General features: G+C 47.7%; 1 protein-coding gene across 4 annotated transcripts; it reads right to left on the bottom strand.

Moving 5' to 3' along the window:
- Positions 1-1221: 1221 nt before the first annotated feature.
- C1S (complement C1s) lies at positions 1222-10784 on the bottom strand. Of its 4 annotated transcripts, none has more exons than XM_037387770.1 (12): positions 10651-10784; positions 9690-9754; positions 9035-9281; positions 7679-7856; positions 7288-7413; positions 6446-6645; positions 6071-6224; positions 5714-5829; positions 5402-5480; positions 5011-5148; positions 4418-4492; positions 1222-2342 (listed from the first exon to the last, which is right to left on the bottom strand). In XM_037387770.1, exons 2-12 carry the CDS (start codon positions 9692-9694, stop codon positions 1564-1566), a joined length of 2097 nt encoding a protein of 698 aa, XP_037243667.1. In that variant the 5' UTR covers positions 9695-9754; positions 10651-10784; the 3' UTR covers positions 1222-1563. The 4 variants fall into 4 exon arrangements, with proteins under 4 accessions (XP_037243667.1, XP_037243665.1, XP_037243668.1 ...); XM_037387768.1 differs by lacking the exon at positions 10651-10784 and adding an exon at positions 10206-10369; XM_037387771.1 differs by lacking the exon at positions 10651-10784 and adding an exon at positions 10206-10365 and having other exon boundaries at positions 9229-9281.
- Between the last annotated feature and the right edge of the window lie 6055 nt (positions 10785-16839).

The following is a 16839-nucleotide window of genomic DNA, read 5'->3' as shown; positions in this document are numbered from 1 at the left end:
AAAATTGTCACCCTGGCACCACTGCATCGTTGTTTCTTTGCCAGTATGCAGTCACCTCTTTGCCCAAGAGGGACACGAGCTAAATTTGCAGCCGGGACTGGATACCAGGGCTGGACACCTGCCTTTGGCGCTCCATGAGGATGCCAGGAAAGCTGGGATGAGTCCACCTACTTAGCCACAAGAAGGGATGACTATAAAACTTCATACAAGATTCAAGCTTGACACATACAGATATAAAAGTAAAAAGCATTCAGTGTCCTGTGGGTCCAGTTCCTCAGGAATGTGGTGTAAGATCCTTGGTTACCAGCCCAATGACAAAATAACCTTTTGCTGGTTACTCAAACCTGAAGGTGCTCACACTGAGTGTGGGAATCTGTGGAATCTCCCAAGAGCTGCACACCTCCTCCTCCTCACCATTTCCCCGACTCTCAGAAAAACTTTGGCTGGAAGAGGAGGTCTCTAGTCCAACGCACTGCTGACAGCAGTACTTCAGAGCTTCAGGGCCTTGTCTGGGCAAGTTATGAAGATTCCCAGGGACAGAGATCCCACAGTGTTATGGTACTTGTTCCAGTTTTGACCCCCACCCTGGGAAAAATCCCAACTGAAAATTCCACGATTGCAATTCACGTCTGCTGCCTTTTGTCCTGTCACCAGAGCCTTGCCCTGTGTACTCCCCAGCCCTCCTTTAGGTGTCTGACAGCAGCTAGATCCCCATCTTGGCTTCCTCCTTTTCCAGCTGAACAAACCCAGCTTCCTCCGTCTCTCACCATATGCCACCTGCGCCAGTTCACTGACCACCTCAGCGGAAGGACAGCTGATCCAGGACTTTCTGGAGCAGGAGACACCACTAACACATATCAGGTAATCTTCTTTCACAACGCTACCTTGCCTAAATCAAGCAAGATTTATTTCTTATCTAACACAATAAAGTTTGGAAAATAAAGCCCTGAGGACAGGGGAATGAAAGGATTTTGAAGATGTCTCTTCTGCTCAGCTTGACTCAGAAGCCAGAAATCCTCATTGCTGGTCACGGTTGGTCAATGAGATGCAATCGTTTCAGAACAGCTTCATGAAGATTTAGGTAGAACAAGTTACAGCTTGACAAAAACTGGCAGCGTAGTGAATCAAAATGTGATTAGACCCTTGGTTGAGGGAGTTTCAGGGAGAACTAGGTCTGGACCGAGAAGAAGAAAGGTAGCACATACACAGCAGCACATTGCACAAAAGGCAATTTGGACATTCTTTAATGCTGTTAGAGATTCTGAACAATACAGGAAACACATAAATCCAAACCCAGGCTCTGAACCTACCCTGGGAACCAACAATTATTCTCTCTTATTTTCATTGAAATCTCCCTGTCAGGTGGGGCATTGCTAGGTCTTCTCCAGGTGGGAAATAATGGGATAGAAAAATATGGGAAGAAGCGGAAGGAGCCTGCACTCAGCACAGACACAATGCGTTCCATCCACCGAGTGAGCAGGACCACAGCCAGCCTGAGCACGTAACCATCGTGTTCAGGAAGGGTGACCGCTCTGAAAGGAGAAAGAGCTAATCCTGCCAAGTTTATTCATCCTCATGCTGGCTCATTGTCTCTGCAATCCAGTCCAAATAACGCACTACCTTAGTGTAAAGACCAAAGGTACCACAACGTGGTCCCCAGGAGATTAGCCCGGCCACATAGTACCGTCTGTCATCAAGAGGATCTTGGATAGCGTAGGCTCCGCCACTGTCCCCCTTGCAGCTGTCCTTGCCCCCACCAGCACAGATCATATTGTCGGTGAATCGGTACGCACTGGAATCGGCAGAGCCCTCTGGTTTCACAGATCGGCACTTATCCATGCCCACCACGGGAATCAGTGCCTTCCACAGATAGATGGGCAGCCTTCCCTTCTCCCTCTGGCCCCAGCCAGCAATGTAGCCCAGCGTCCCCTCCTCCAGCTCGTACTCGGGTGATTTACCAGGAAGGCAGAGGGGCGAGATGTTTGGGCCCATCCTCACAGGATCCCTCAGCTTCAGTAGCGCAATATCATTATCAAAATCGGTCCTGGTGTCAGTGGGCTGATTCTTCCAGCCCGGGTGGATGAATGAGGCCTCTGCGATCAGCCGCTGGCCCTCCCGGCGCAGAGATTCTCCAGCGATATTGATTGCCCCGGCGTACATGTCGGGCCTGTCGTACCCCTCCAGCACATGAGCTGCAGTCATTACCCATCGCTCAGAGATTAACACACCGCCTCCTCTTGGGTAATTGAAATACACCTGCCAGGGAAAGTTGCCCTTTTCTGCAAGGGTGCCTCCAATGATCTTTGCTTTCTCCTTAATGGGATTGCTAGGCACCCCACACACTGGAAAGAAAAGAAAAAAAAGAGGAACCAGATGGGATAATTCGCAGTTACAAACAGGGGCTCTCTGGTACCAACCTGCCGAGTTGCAAACCAGGGGTTCTTTGGTACTGCTAAAAAGCCCATACCCGTCCCTCCTGCGCCTGCTAAATCATTTTTGATTCTGAGTAACCAATGTTTATATTCCATGTCATAGAATTTGCAACTATTATTTAGAGAGAAATTAAAGAAAATTCGAGCAAAACTACTACCAACGTTCGATTTAGGCTAAAAATACTCATTTTCAAATTCTTGTTCTGGAAAGGGGTTGTCACCCCGCCAGTGCTGGGTATGTCAATTTTCACAATTTAACTGCATTCTAGTTAGCATTTTTCCTTTGCTGAATTATAGCCTGTAGGTGAAGTGATTGTCTTTGGAAAAAATATTTAAGTTCTTAGAAACACGATGCTGGTCTTTAAAAATTTATCTTTTTTTTTGTGAACTCCAGATAGTGTGAGGTTATGTGTTGTTTTAACCGTTGTTTTACCATTTTTTCTCTCTATTCTTTTAGAATGTAAAATCTTAAGCAGTGGGTCAATGGAGATCTTGTCTGTGGGTCTATCTCTGTGCAGAGATGCTCCCTGCTCTTTGGCCAAGGTGTTCTGTAATGTTTTGCAGAATGTGGGCACTAAGGGCATAAATGCAGCTGGCCGTTCTGCTGTAGCTAGGAAATCAATTTCTTATCACATTGCCTTGTTTACATTGAGCCCTTAGTCACAGAGTCACAGATTAAGGAACTATAGCCAGTAGGTAGTCATAGAAAGATTTAGGCTGGAAGGTACCTCTCGATGGCTCCAGCTCCACCTGCTCGTCCCTAACTGCCCTTCCCCTGCTCTGCCCAGGTTGCTCAGAAGCTTTCACACCTGACTTCTGACCATCTCCAAGGGTGGTGATTAGCTAGCCTCTCTGGACACCAGTTCCAGTGCTGGGGTGGGTGGGGGAATGGGATATTTTTCCTTAAATGTAGCCAGAATTTTGTTTCTGCCCATTGCCTGTCACTGTCTTTTGCTGCTGCGTCCTGTCGAGAAGAGTCTGGCTTCATGTTCTTGCATTCATGTCCTGCCTCCCAGGCAGTAAATTCTGAGCTGTATCCCACAATTTGCCTTTTGCACTGTGCACTTGCACAGTCCGAGCAGTCAGCTGAGCTGGCCCTTCAGAGGCTCTGTCACCTTCAGCTGTGTCTTGTGCTTTGCCCACGATGGTTTGGGGGTTTGGAGTAATGAATAGGCATCATTACGATTAGCCCTAAGCACGATGCCTCTTCAAAGAGGGTAAGGTGGACAGCGTGCAGAATACATAGGATCTAAAATTCTCTCTTTCAGCTGGAAGTTAAGACCCAGCCATAACTACCAGCAGTCAGGAGCAGGAGCAGTGCCTACTAGCTTCCCTCCTCAGTGTCCCCCAAAACCACAAAGAGAGGGTGCGAAGGTCCTTGACAGGGATCTTGCTTGAGCCTTCAGACATAGTAAGTGTAGCTGAAGGACACATTAAACCATAAGGGTTTAGGCTGTGACTTCCAGTGAGCAGTGAAAGACCTTTCCCTGTAGTGCTGCGTCTGTAGTGCCCAGCGGGCAGCTGAGCACTGCCCACAGCAGAGGTCTGATGAGAAGCTACATCTCTCAGTGCAGTTTGGGAGGGACTCAAGACAGAGAGGTCCATCATTGCCAGAGGCCTCTTTTGACCTGTCAGTCTTTTTGCTACCTGTGATGCAGACAGAGATCTAAAGCACTGAACAACTTGAGAATGCACACACTTGAAGGTGGGGAACCTGGTGTGGAAACACACAGCAGTACTTGAAGAGGTCCTGTCATACCAGCTGTCTTATTACGTTGCCCACTTTTGTTTCCAGTTTCTTTTCTGCTGCCTCATCTGACCCTCCTTTGGGGCCCCCAGCTTTTAGAAATACCCTGTCCAATGTGATTCAAACAACATAGGATGGATCAACTGCACTTTCAGGCTTAAATATTTAAAAACAGAGAGGTGAAAGAAGCAGTGGTCTTTATATGCCGCGTGTACATGTACACAGTTTTTGGTAGTACCTGGGACACATTTTGGTAGCTTTGTTCCCATGTCTTCGTTGACCCATTCTCCACTGGCTGAGCACTGATACACCGCTTGGAAAACACAAGAAAAAAAGAGTGCCATAAGGATACAACCAGGATGAAGAGGGGGGTAAGCAGCATTACTGTATAAGATGATGTATTAACCTTCTCATTCCCAGAGCAAGCACAGCTTGGTAAACATTGCTGAGATCTCCCTCCAAGTACACAACCCCACAAGGACGCTTCTGCCCCTGTTTTGGAGGGACCTCATCTAACAGATTTCTTGAGTCCTTTACTTCTCCAGCGGAACTGTGCACTAGATGTGACAAAAGTCTCTATGGTTCACACACCAGGCAAACGGAGAGAGGACTTGCTAATGCATTTAGGTCAACAGCCCAAGTGCTGACATTATTAGAGTGTATTAAACACAAAGGCAACGCAAATCAACTGCCTGCCACCCCACACCAATACGAGTTTTTTTTCCCAGTCTTGACATGATGGAATATAATCCCAGCCCCATGATGATGCCAGCACCATTTCTCAGGCCTTTGCTCAAAGAAGCATGTCTGTGTAGCAGAGGCAATGCTCACCATCCTCCTTGTCTTTTAGGGTATAGTAAGGAGCATCACACTGATACCGGAAAGCAGCTTTGTACAGAGGCTCGTGAAGCTCGGAGACGTACACGGCTTGGGCATTGTCAATAGGAGTGGGATCACCGCAGTTGACAGCTGTAGAGAAGAAACAAAACCAATGAAATATAATCAAAGAGGCATTCTCACCTAACAATATGATTATTGTGTGAGGAGGAACCACTCAGCTACTCTGGTCCCTGTATGGTCATCAGTGCTCACATCCTCTGTCCTTTCAGCCTGCTCACATCCCAGTCCTTCAGCGTTCTCCTTGTCTGGAGATACAGTGGATCTAGAGCCTAAAGGCTCTGCTTCCAGTCTGCTTCCCACAGTACAGAGACAGGTCACTTACGAACACAGCGGAGATGGGAGTTGCTCCATTCACCATTTTCCTGACAGCTGGAGTGAAAAGTCACGACGCTGTCTCGTTGCTAGGGAAAAGAACACGGGATCTATGTGAGCCACTGGCCATGAAATGTGTCTGACACAGGCACTCCAGCGGAGGGTCCTCAGAACGCTCCCGTGGCTGGAAGAAGTTTCCACTTACTACAGCTGTGGTGAAAACTTCTGAGTCCCCACAGGTGCTCAGGGCACCTGATGTGAAATGGCATCAGGAGGCTGCTGAGGGGGCCACAGGGGATATATGCTGGTTTATGTAACTTACCCTCACAATTTCATAGCCTTCCACGCAGGTCACCTTCACACTGTCCTTGAAGACGTACTTGTCCTTCCGCGGCTCAAGAACAGAGTTCGGAATGATGCTCGGGGGACAGGTTATGGCTTTGAAGAGATAGGTGGAATTCAGTGATTAACTGCTTCAAGATTTGCTCTCCTTCCAGCTCCCAAATTCTTTCTCCCCAGTGATTACTTTCCCTCTGGAATACGTAAACGGGCATCTCTGTTTACTCAAAACCAGCTGGTGTCAACAAGTCAACCTGCTCTTGTACCATGAATCTGACCCGGGACAAACCTTCTCCTTAACTCAGCACCAGAGGGAACGTTTTCCCAAGTATTTACTCACAATCCTCATAGTAGCGTATTTTCCAGCCTTTGTGCTGTGTTTTGTGGTCTGTCTGGAAGATTATGTCAAGAACGTTGCTCCTAGTTTTGATTTCAGGAGGACCTGAGAATTTGCTGCCACAATAGGGACCAAAACGCTGCTTTCCAGAGACAAACTGGGAAAATAACAAACCAGAAGAAATGAGAAATATCAAATGTATTCAGTGAGAGTGAGTCAAATATATATTCAATATATACATATTCAAATGTATTCCCAAGAACTTCAAAAGGCAACGTGGTTAGAAAGAACATGAAGCGGTCAGAGTGTCTTCTGAATATGAGAAGACTGAGGGGAGATCCAGAGCATCCCGACTCCCTCCCCAAGCCCCACACCTACTGTCAAGCTGTCGTGGCAACTCCCTGTGGGGTCGGCTGGTTCCAGGTCGAAGTCCCCACTATGTATGGTCAACGCCACGAAGTAGCCCGGCCTCAGAGCCACCCGGTACTCGCACCGCGAGTTCTCTGGGTACTGGTTGGGGTAGTTGGGGCTGGCAATCTCCCCTGATGGCTCCGTGAAGACATTCCCGCTGCAGTTCACTGGGATTAAGGAAGGAACACAGGTAGGATTCAGAAGGGAAATGGTATGAAGCCCACAGGCTTTCCCTCTTCCACCACAGTCTCCTCAGACACCTGCACTAACCATGCCATTGACATGGCATCTCCCCAAGGAACTGAAGCCAGGGCTGATCTCTATCCAATCACCCAGGGACCTGAACTTCTAGTGGCCTTTCCTTTTACCTTCCACCTGTGATTCAAGCCCCCTTCCCTCACGCCCGGGTCCTCATACGACACTCCTTTCAACATGCACCATCTGTGACTTTGCCATTTTTTGATTCAAGCCAAGCAGCCCCTGGGCCATTTTTGTCTCTTGATTGAACTGCCCTGTTTTGTCAGAGATTAAAAGACTCACAGCAGTACGCTAAGAAGGGTCTCCATCACAGTCTTTAAAGAACCTCATTTAGTAGTTTCTTAAACAAAAAATAATGTTAAGAATATGTTAGTAGAAATTCCCCAAATCAGGCCTACTGCCAGTTCAGATTTGCACTGGGACAGTTTTTCCCCCAAATATACCTGCCACAACTGGCTGAGAAGGTTGATAGAGCAGGTCTTCCGTGCACAGTATCTCACTTGGCCTAAATTAGCTCTTACTGTTGAGCACAGCTAATGTAGATCTCTTACCTCCACATGTTTTCTCATCCTCATAGAGGAAATAATCCGGTGGACAGGTACAGAAGTAACCTCCAATATAATTATTACAGTAATGACTGCAAGGTTCCTCCACAAAATCCGTGCACTCATCCAAGTCTGCAAGCATGAAAAGATGAATCAGCCAAGATTAGGAGAAGGCTCTAGGGGCAGGAGGAAGGTGAGAAAGTGAAGCAAGCACTGGTGGACAACAAGGAAAAGGCATCTCTAAGACAGCATTTATACTGGCTGTATTGGAAAGCAGTCCTGTCTGCTGGGATCCCTTTTAAATCAGACATTCTTGTAAGGCAAACCCTTCTGTCAGCTTTCCTCCTCACCTAGCCTGGACACTACAAAGATTCAGAGGAGGCTGGTTTAACCTTACCCACTGCAACGTAGTAGGCTGCAAAACCAGTGAAACGCTCCTCGTTGGAAAAGTCTGATTGGAAGCGCATGGTGAGTGTGTTGTAAGGGACATGAAATTCCTCCACAATCGAAGAGCCAGGGGTACGAGGTTTCTTCCGCCCACAAAGCACACCTTCAACTTCGTCACCAGACAGGATCTGCAGAACAATGCAGAGTGGTCTTACGTCATTACTGGAAGGTGCGTAATTACCAACAACTTGAGTCTTTCAAGTAATAGGTGGCTAGCCAAAGGCTCCTAAATTGCACGCATTTCTCACAATGCTTGGGCAGATCTCCCCGGGTGCAGCTATGTCACACGCTAGCAGGACAGACCCAGGCTTCTGCCCAGCTGGCCAAGAGCAGAAGACAGCCAGCTAAGGTGTAGCTGAACGGAGCCCCCAGACAACCAGTTTTGTGACATTTGTAAGACACTTGAGGAGCGTTCCCTCCTACAGACTTCCTAGCTGTGAAGTAGCTGTCTTAATTTCTCAGATACAAATTAATCCAGAAAGTGCTCTGTTAACATCCTTCCCTGCCCACTTGTACAAAAAAAATCAACAGCATGGTTCAAAACGGCAAAACCCATCACTGAGGGTCTGACAGGTTCATCAGTTTGTTGCAAAAGGCCACGTGTTATGGCAGCTCCAGCAGAGCACATCTACCCTACCATCCCACCTTGGTTCTTCTCCAAGGTCCCCTTCTGGCACTGCACCGGCTCGCACAGCCCCTTTTCACACTGAGCTATTGCGGGAGAGGGTGGTGTTGCTTCTGTCTGTTTGTGTGGAAACACCCGATCTTTTGTGCCCTGTGGGACAACGTGGAGCAGAGCTAGTGGGCCTCTACATTTTAAGAAGTCTGTGGTTCACAGATCATAGAAAACTGCGGTGCAATGCAGCACAGCACTTCACGGGAGTGCCTGCTACCACATGCAGATCTCTTGATTGTTTTTAACCTTCATCATTTCCAATCAGTTTCTGATTGCATTAAATCACCTATGTCCACTCACGGATTAATTCTGAACAATTTCAGGGACAGAAAAGCAATGCCCTAAGGAAATGGCCTTTATTCATTGGCCTTGCAACAGGGAGGTGTCGGTGAAGGCTGAGAAGGCTTTCCCTATGGGTATAGGCGAGACATGGGGAGCAGGCATAGATGGGGCACTCAGTTGGCAGACAATGCTCGCGTGGTTACGGGGCAAACTCAGATCAATTTAGTGACCACTGGTGCAGACGCATGCAGTCATTTGGGCTTCCTGGAGCTCAGAAAAGCAAGAAAGTGTCTATCTCCTCTTCCAGTCCTGAGCTTTGTACACAGCTTTGATGTTCTGTGCTCTAACCCGCCTTCTTGTCTTTTTCTCACTTGAGGACAAGGACAGTACCTTTACAAAGTCATATTCACAGTTCTGCGATGGTTCGAGATCCATATGTGTGAAATAAAGGCGAATGCCGAATCCCAGAGGGACCTGGATTTCCCAGGATTCCTGCACATCATTAGGATACACCTGAGGATAATTGGGTGACAAGATCTCACCGTACATGGAGGCTGCATCAGCCCAGGTTGGGAGGCAGAGGAAGACAAGGTACCTGGGAAAAGAGGAAGGAAGACGCCATGGCAGCAGCCTGCTCTGCCCGCCTGAGCACACCGTCAGTGGAAACACCAGCCCTGGGCTGCACGCAGCTGCCGGCTTTAGCATTCTAATGAGCAATGCTGTAGCTGTCTGGAGCTTATCTTTCTCCCTTTCACACAGAAAGAGTACAACCTCAGTCTTGCCCTCCACTCCTCTCCAGCTCTCTAAGAGCTGGTAGTGCTGCAGGAGTTGAAGACAAGGGTCTTAAGTGCTATTCCCTACTTCACTGCCTTGTTCTGAAGGCTGCTTGGGCTATAGATACATTCAGATTTGAGAATCAGTACAGTACTACAGGAAAAACACCTAATTTATAACATGAAATCATTACTAAACCTGAGTTCCCGTTGGAGATTCAATAACTCACCACATCTGGAAAAAGCAGATCTTCCTTTCTGAAAACTTTCACCAATTGGACTTTGGACTTATGGTCTGAGACAAAAAACAGCATGATTGATTAATGTCGCCTGTGCTTCTGTGTGTCTGCTGGGCAGGTCAAAGACCCCAGGCCTCAGCTTGTGGAGGACACATCAATATTTTGCCTCAAAAGCATGTTTATATCCCTGTTCCCTCTTGCATAGGCAACCCCAAGCATCAAGAAGGGATGCTAGGTCCACACTGACAAAACGAAGAGGTGATCTCCACCTTGGTGCTCCTGGCACTCGGGTTCCCCCCCTTCGGACCATCGGTGTCTCCAAACACCGTGCTGAGGCACCTCCCGCCCGGGGCACCCAGTCCGCTCTTCCCAGCACCTCCAGAATTACCTTCCCAGCACCTCCAGAATTACAGGGCTGGGGAGCGGCTTGTCCTGACTCTTCCAGCTGTCAGACTGCGCCGCTCAGAAATATCTTCCTGTCTCATTTCTAACGCTTGCAATATTTACCTTCTCTCCCTAGTTCGTGTCTGCTTGCCTCCTCTCTTCCCTTCTCTTTCTTTCTCTTTTTCTCCCCCCGCCGCGCCCCGGGCTGAGGCTGGCCGCGCTCCGGTCCGCAGCCCCGCAGCTCCCTCTGCGGGCGGCCGCCGCTCCCAGACCCCGGCCCGGCAGGGACGCTCGCCTGGACGGCTCCCGGCAGGGAGGGCAATTTCCAGAACAAGTTGCACAATCCTGTTGGCTCAGGCTGCGCAGATATGGTCTGTATTAGGGATTTTCGGGAAATCAGATGACTTTTGGGAAAAGGGAGGGGAACAGCACTTTCGGCTGCCTCTCCTTTCTTCCTCTTCCCCCTCACTTTTAAAAGTTAGGAACAAAATCCAAAGGGTGTAGAAAGGGGAGAGTCCCCGTGAGGACTGGTCCAATGATTTTGCATGGAGAAAACCTGTTGGCTCACCCCATCCAGAGTCCAGTTTGCTGAAGCCCACTCTGTTCCTGCAGCCTGGTGGCCGTAGGGCTGCTGCTGCTCCTCACCTGATGCTGCAGAGACTCTTTTTTAGGGAACAAAAAAAGAAAGGAAATGATAGTGGCCTATCCGATGTGCCACTCCAAGGCTACCAGCAGGAGTAAGAGTGCATTGCTTTGCTGGGTTTTGTTATGGCAACAACTCCTGTAAGTAAAAATTTGACTAAGAACTTGTAACTACCTCTTTATTTACCAAGTGAACTTCATGTAAGAGCAACTGTTCATCAGACTTAGCCCTGGAGCAACTTGAGATCTAAGACCCTTACGGAAAGGAGTTTCAAGGCTTATGCCGAGTAGGACCCTTAATCCAGCCAGGGCCCACATGCTACAACCAAAATACCACCATACAAGCTAAAAGACCTGTCACTAACACGCTAGAAACCGCCCCCCCCCCCTCCTCCTCACAAACCAGCTGCACTGGGACTGGGCTATAAATGAAAATGCAAAACTCCATTACAAGCCCTACCCTTTACAATCAGTGCTGCACCATCCAGAGCTTGTTTTCAGCAGGAAAAGGATGATTCAAGTTTCAACAGGCCATAGGCAAAGTGTGTTAGCAAAGCCCAGCTGAAAGCCTCCTTTATACTGTCAAGGGAGAGAAACACCTACAGATGAATCATCGCTGACTTCATTGTAGTCAGGATAAAGGTTCTACTTGAAGAACATGCCTAGTCTGTTTTCTTTGTCAAACTGAGAATGGACAGTGAAAGAAAACAGCATGACATTCAACTTCTGATGTCTCTTGGGATAACAGCTTGATGTTTCTAACCAGAATTTTGAAAACCAGGAAAAGAGTGATGAAAGATACACAACAAATCATGTGGAGATGTCTTCTCCTCCAAACTGGGCAAACCAAAGACCCTGCCAGTGACTACTGAAGTCACAATCATATTCTAAAATGGGCATGGCAGAAGTAAAATGAGTGTGGGCTGATATAATACACGTCATTTCATCACAAGGAAATTGTATATTTTCATATAAACCCTACTCAACTTGTCTGTAGCAGTGGTAAATTAGTATGTGTGTGAATATTAATAATTCTGTAGAAATATAGCTATTAATTAAGAAAAAGATTGCTGAAGTTAGTTAAATAAGAAAGTAGCTGCATTTTATCTGGGCACATATCTGCATAATGCTAACTATTTCTGCAGAAGACCGATGACACTGATGTATATGTTTACACAGAATACACATACAGCATCTGATTGCATTTGCCTAGGTCTGTATTGTTTTTACAATTCATAAGATGAAACAGCTAGGTAATATATTTTACAATTCACTGAAACTATGTCAGAAGTTGTATTAAAGTAATAATTTAAAAGAGGCAAAATCATGCCATTAAGGTTAATAAATGATAATGTTAAGTTTGCCAATGCAATGTAATTCTCCTCAGAGGCACATGCGTTCTCTTAAATTCCTAAATTACATGACCACAGACTACTTTTCCCAAATTGCATAAGACAAATCTTGTCTTGAGATGACTCAGAGTTGCATAGCTGTAACCTTTCCACCAGATGTTATGAGAAGCAATAGTCTTCCAGCTTTCATAAAATCACCATCTAAAACAGGTTTGACTGGCTTGTCTTCCCCCAGGAAGTTGGAAGGAAAAAAAAGCTTTTCCCAAGTTCTTAAGAAAAGCTACATTTCCCCATCTGGAAACACTGAGTCATAAAACAAAGGGAGCAAATATCAAAAGAGAAAATATCACATTAGCTAGGTGAAATCCATCAGCAGGCAGTCAAGGTGGTGTAAGCAGCAAGTGACATAACCTTGATCTACCAAGACCTTGACAGCAATGTGCCTGTTTCCCATCCTACCAGAATAAGAGGATTGGGTGGGTTTCTTGCACGCCGCACTCCCCTGCCTTCCCCTGTCACCCAGGCCGGTTTTGTTGCCAGGGATTAAATCCAGAGCCTTGGGTCAGCCCCAGGAAAACCCGCCCATGTGCTGGATCCGAATGTTCGGTATAACCTGCTGACTTCCACCTCTGTGTCCTGCACAAGGGCGATTTTCACCAGAGTCTGTTCAGCTCTTTTACTCCCTCCAGCATCAAGTCTGAATGAATGCAAAGCTCCCACAGCCTCCCAGCAAAACCTGGGGATCAGGACCATTCTGCTCCATACACTATACCACACTGGCATGCCTGCTGCCTCCTGGACTCCCTTCCCCCCCAGCCCGGTGTAGCTCCAGGCGGGACTGTCGAGCGCGGGTGATGCACAGTGTTCCTGCAGCCAGGAGCCCACAGCCTTTTCCCTGTGGGCGAGGGGCTCTGACTACAGGTACCCCACTGCAGGATAACTGCTGTGCATTCTGCCCTGACCTTCCTCGGGACGTCCATCCCCACCGCACATGTGGGTGGCTTCACGGCGGCTGAAGAAGAGTGGTTTAGTGTTCACCTATTACAGCAAAGCGTTTCTCAACACTTTGGCTTGTTTTAAACCACAAGTGTGGTGGCAGAGCAGCTGCTGTGGGAGGAAACGTGACATTTCTGCAGAAGGACCAGGGGACCGCAATGAGCATGGCTCCATGGCCCGCTCAGCCTGTAGGTAGGGTCGGGGTCCCCAGCCTGTTACCTCAGCCTGAAGCTAACAGCGGAGCCCCCCTCACCTGCTGCAGCCGGTCCTGGGGGCTGCCCTGCCCACCCCTCCCAGCAACAATACGGGTCTCAGCGAGTGCCCTGTGTGCTGGTCACACTGTGCCCGAGGTCACCTGCAGGGGACACAAACTGCAGCTCCCCAGTTCTGTGGAGAGGAGCCAGGGAACGGAGCCAGTGATGTCTGAGACAGGCTCTGGCATCACATCTATTTGTGCAATAATTCCACCACCAAAGAAGTGAGTTGTTTTCAAGCATGCCACTCCCTCCCCATCTCAGACATCCACCGAGTCCCAATTTCTTCAACTGTCTCTGGTTTGTCACTCACCTGCTCCTGATTTTTTTCCCTACTGGCCCCAAGGCCTCCTATTCTTCCTTCTAATGAAAACTTACTTTCAAGTTATTCCAAGCAGTCATCCTTTTCCCTCCATGCTCCATCTCTTGCTAGTGGTTATTTCTTTCTCCACCCTCTCTGTGCTCTTTCCTTGCTCTGTGCTCTTTCCTTGACACAGTGATTCTCTGCTACAGACTTCAGCCAGATTTAATTTTATTCTAACTCTTGCTTTTCCAGAATTTTCCTCCTCCCAGTCAGTGTTCCACTCTAAACTGCAGTCCCATCCTCTCTCCAGACGGTCACCTTGCCCCTGTAGAACAGTAGCCTGCTCCTCTCCCATGGCCACTTCAACCAGGATAGGGTCTTGTGCCTGCCTGGGAGAAGAGGCACTGGCAAGACAGGGCACAAGATTCCTGTTTCAGTTCCTCAGTCCGGAGGAAATGGTCCTGGGAGGAAAGTCCTGTGACTTGAAGAACGATGTGGGGCCTTGGGCAGCAGTGATCTGTGGGAAAGCTGTGAGAACCACTCGAATACAGTCAATACAATGAATTTGCAGAAGCTTCAGCAGCTACATTCCCATGTTGCCACACTGAGCTAATGCAAACTTCAAGTTTCACACTAATACCCGTGTAATGTCATGAAACCACCATATAGCTCCAGGACCTCAAATAAAGATTTTTTTGTTACACCACCTCCTCCCAAGCATAGCACTGCCCTGGTTATTAAAAATAATAATCATACTGAAAAATAACTGCACTCATCGTGATCTGAGTCTCAAAAACAGCCACTATGCTCTGACCCAAAGTGGCTGTCTAGCATTTAATCTAAACAGGTCAAATATAGCAACATTTCAAGCAACTGAAAACAGAATCTGGCAATGGAAACTGTTAGGCAACCTCAGGAGCAGATGCTGCTTCTGAAACCCTTCTCTGACAATAGTAAATTACAGAATGAAAGAAGTAAAAGTTCGTACACATGATGTTTCACTATACCTGTAGCTAACTGATCATAAGTGTATTTAAATACTACAGGATTTTTCAAATTTATTTTACAAACAGTCGACATTTCAAATAAGTTAATCTTTGCACAAAAGGAATGTGTCATGGGTTTGTTTCCTGAGCTATTCCAGAACACAAAGGACCTAGACCAGAATTTTGTCCAGCATACAGCCTCTAACTCTCCCTATTTCTGCAGCCTCAGGTCAGAGCTGTGGAAGGACTGCTGGAGGTCTACAGGATGACACCATTTGAGAGAGACAGCGGTCCAAAGCCATATTTGCTGCTACAAACATGGCCTCCAAAACCAGATGGAGCACCTTGACTTTTCAAAAGCAGGAGAAGTCTGCGTCTGACAGGGGTCTACTGGGCAGGAGATGCACCAGCGCACATGGAAAGCTAAGCCCAGTGCTGTAAGCCTTTGTGGCAATCCCAACAGAGTACCAGTGGCCACAGCAACAGTGGCATCATTGGTGCCAGGTTACAGTCCGACCTTCAAAGCAAGACCACTGTCCACAGAGTCTAATCCAGGTATGATCTAAATTTTTATAGAAAGGGGATGAGAAGTGAAGGGGAAGGATGAGGGAAGGGGAAGCCAGATGTGGAGGTTTAAGGAAGGAGGAAAGTGTATGGTGTATTTCCCTGGTATATTCTCCCATTTTTGGCTATCTAAAAGAGACTGACTGAGCCAGAAGTTGTATCTGTATCTTACTGTTTACATGTCCTCAGTGGACTTGAATGTTGCCATCACTTTCTTAACTGGTTCATGGACTTGCAACAAAATGCTAACAATGATCCCCTGTCAGACCACAGCATAGTCAAGCAGGATAGAGACTTTAACAGAAGTGTTAAATCTGTGGGATAATTTCATTGTATCAAACACGGGAGGAAACTTGATTATGGAGTGGATTCCTCCAGCGGTGATGCTAGAAGGCCTCTGTCTCCAGCCTGGTTCTCTGTTTTCATGAAACTTTTACAAGCATAGCAATTTGAGATGCCCATTCCTTGTCAAACATGACTGGGGGAGGGATGGAGGGTCAGCACACTCACATGCACTTCATTTACTTGGGAAACTGCCCTAAACACCAGAAACACCCAATTAAACATGGAAATGAGAGATTGATATTCAGTCAGTCCTTGGACTTCGCAAAAAGTTTGGCAGTGACCAGTCAGGGTGAACCAATACTGTAATGTATTTGTAAAGTCTAGCCTGATGGTGACAGCTATCCAGGAGGGTTTTTAAACCCCTTCTAACTGTCTGGGCCTGGCACTCTGCACCTTACGCTGCCTTCAGGGGACTTCTGGAGGTCAAGGCCAAGATCTCCCCTTCTTCGTGTGCTTCCTTACTGCACCAATTACTCTTCAATTCCATTTTTCTCACTTGCTGTGAGCCTTAGGGTCTTACCCAGTCATCTTCTGAACATCTCCAGGGCTGGAGATCTCCCGGCCTGTCAAAGCACCTGCTCCTATGGTGAACCATCCTTCTGTCCAGGTAGCATTTCCTTTGTGGCAGCTTGAGACCATTGCTTCTTGCTGTTTCACTGTGGACCTCTGATGTGACTGGCTCAGTTCTTCCTGATCCCCACGTTAAGCCACACATTATGTCGGGTGCATTTCCTTTTCTGAACTTTGTAAGGTTTCTGTCAAACCATTCCTTCTTTCTTTTAATTCCTTATCTGCTCTCTGCACTCTCTCTGTCTTCTGCTGTGCTGCCCAATGTGCAGTTAAACTGCTCTTTGAAAGAGTATTTCCTCTTCCTTGCCTGGATCTGTGCTTTTGCCACTGTGGGGCAGGGAAAGGAAGACAGAAATAAAAACATATAATTTAAAGTGAAACCCATGCCCACCAAGGCCTGCCCCAGCAGGTGAGCCTACTCCACAGCCGCACTGTAACCTCATGGTCAGAGCTGCACCTAAGGCAGAGTAATCCTATGTGCCAGCACCGCCTAGGAGACAACGGGCTAAGGAGCAGCTCAGCAGAAAACATCCTGGGGATCCTGGCACACCAGCCTGTGATGCACCTCTGTGGCAGTGAAAGCTAACAGCACGCTGGGTGGCACAAATGACAGCACAGTCAACAGAAGGGGAGGAGTGATTATCTCCCTCTGCATGGCACAGATAAAGTTGGTTTTGGTATGCTGTGCCCATTACGGGCTCACCAGTGCAAGAGGTGTGAACAGAATGGACAGAGCCCAGTGGA

Source organism: Falco rusticolus, chromosome 5 (assembly GCF_015220075.1).
Source record: "Falco rusticolus isolate bFalRus1 chromosome 5, bFalRus1.pri, whole genome shotgun sequence".
NCBI classification, from domain to species: domain Eukaryota; kingdom Metazoa; phylum Chordata; class Aves; order Falconiformes; family Falconidae; genus Falco; species Falco rusticolus.
The sequence above is the reverse complement of the archived record's forward strand: the minus strand, read 5'-3'. Positions and strand labels throughout refer to the sequence as shown.

Excerpts from the sequence above, each read along its gene's own strand:
- C1S (XM_037387770.1), bottom strand. Across the intron at positions 6,646-7,287 it reads GGATGAGAAAACATGTGGAG|TGAACTGCAGCGGGAATGTC; the intron begins GTAAGAGATCTA and ends CCTTAATCCCAG. Across the intron at positions 5,481-5,713 it reads AAGGCTATGAAATTGTGAGG|CAACGAGACAGCGTCGTGAC; the intron begins GTAAGTTACATA and ends TCTTTTCCCTAG.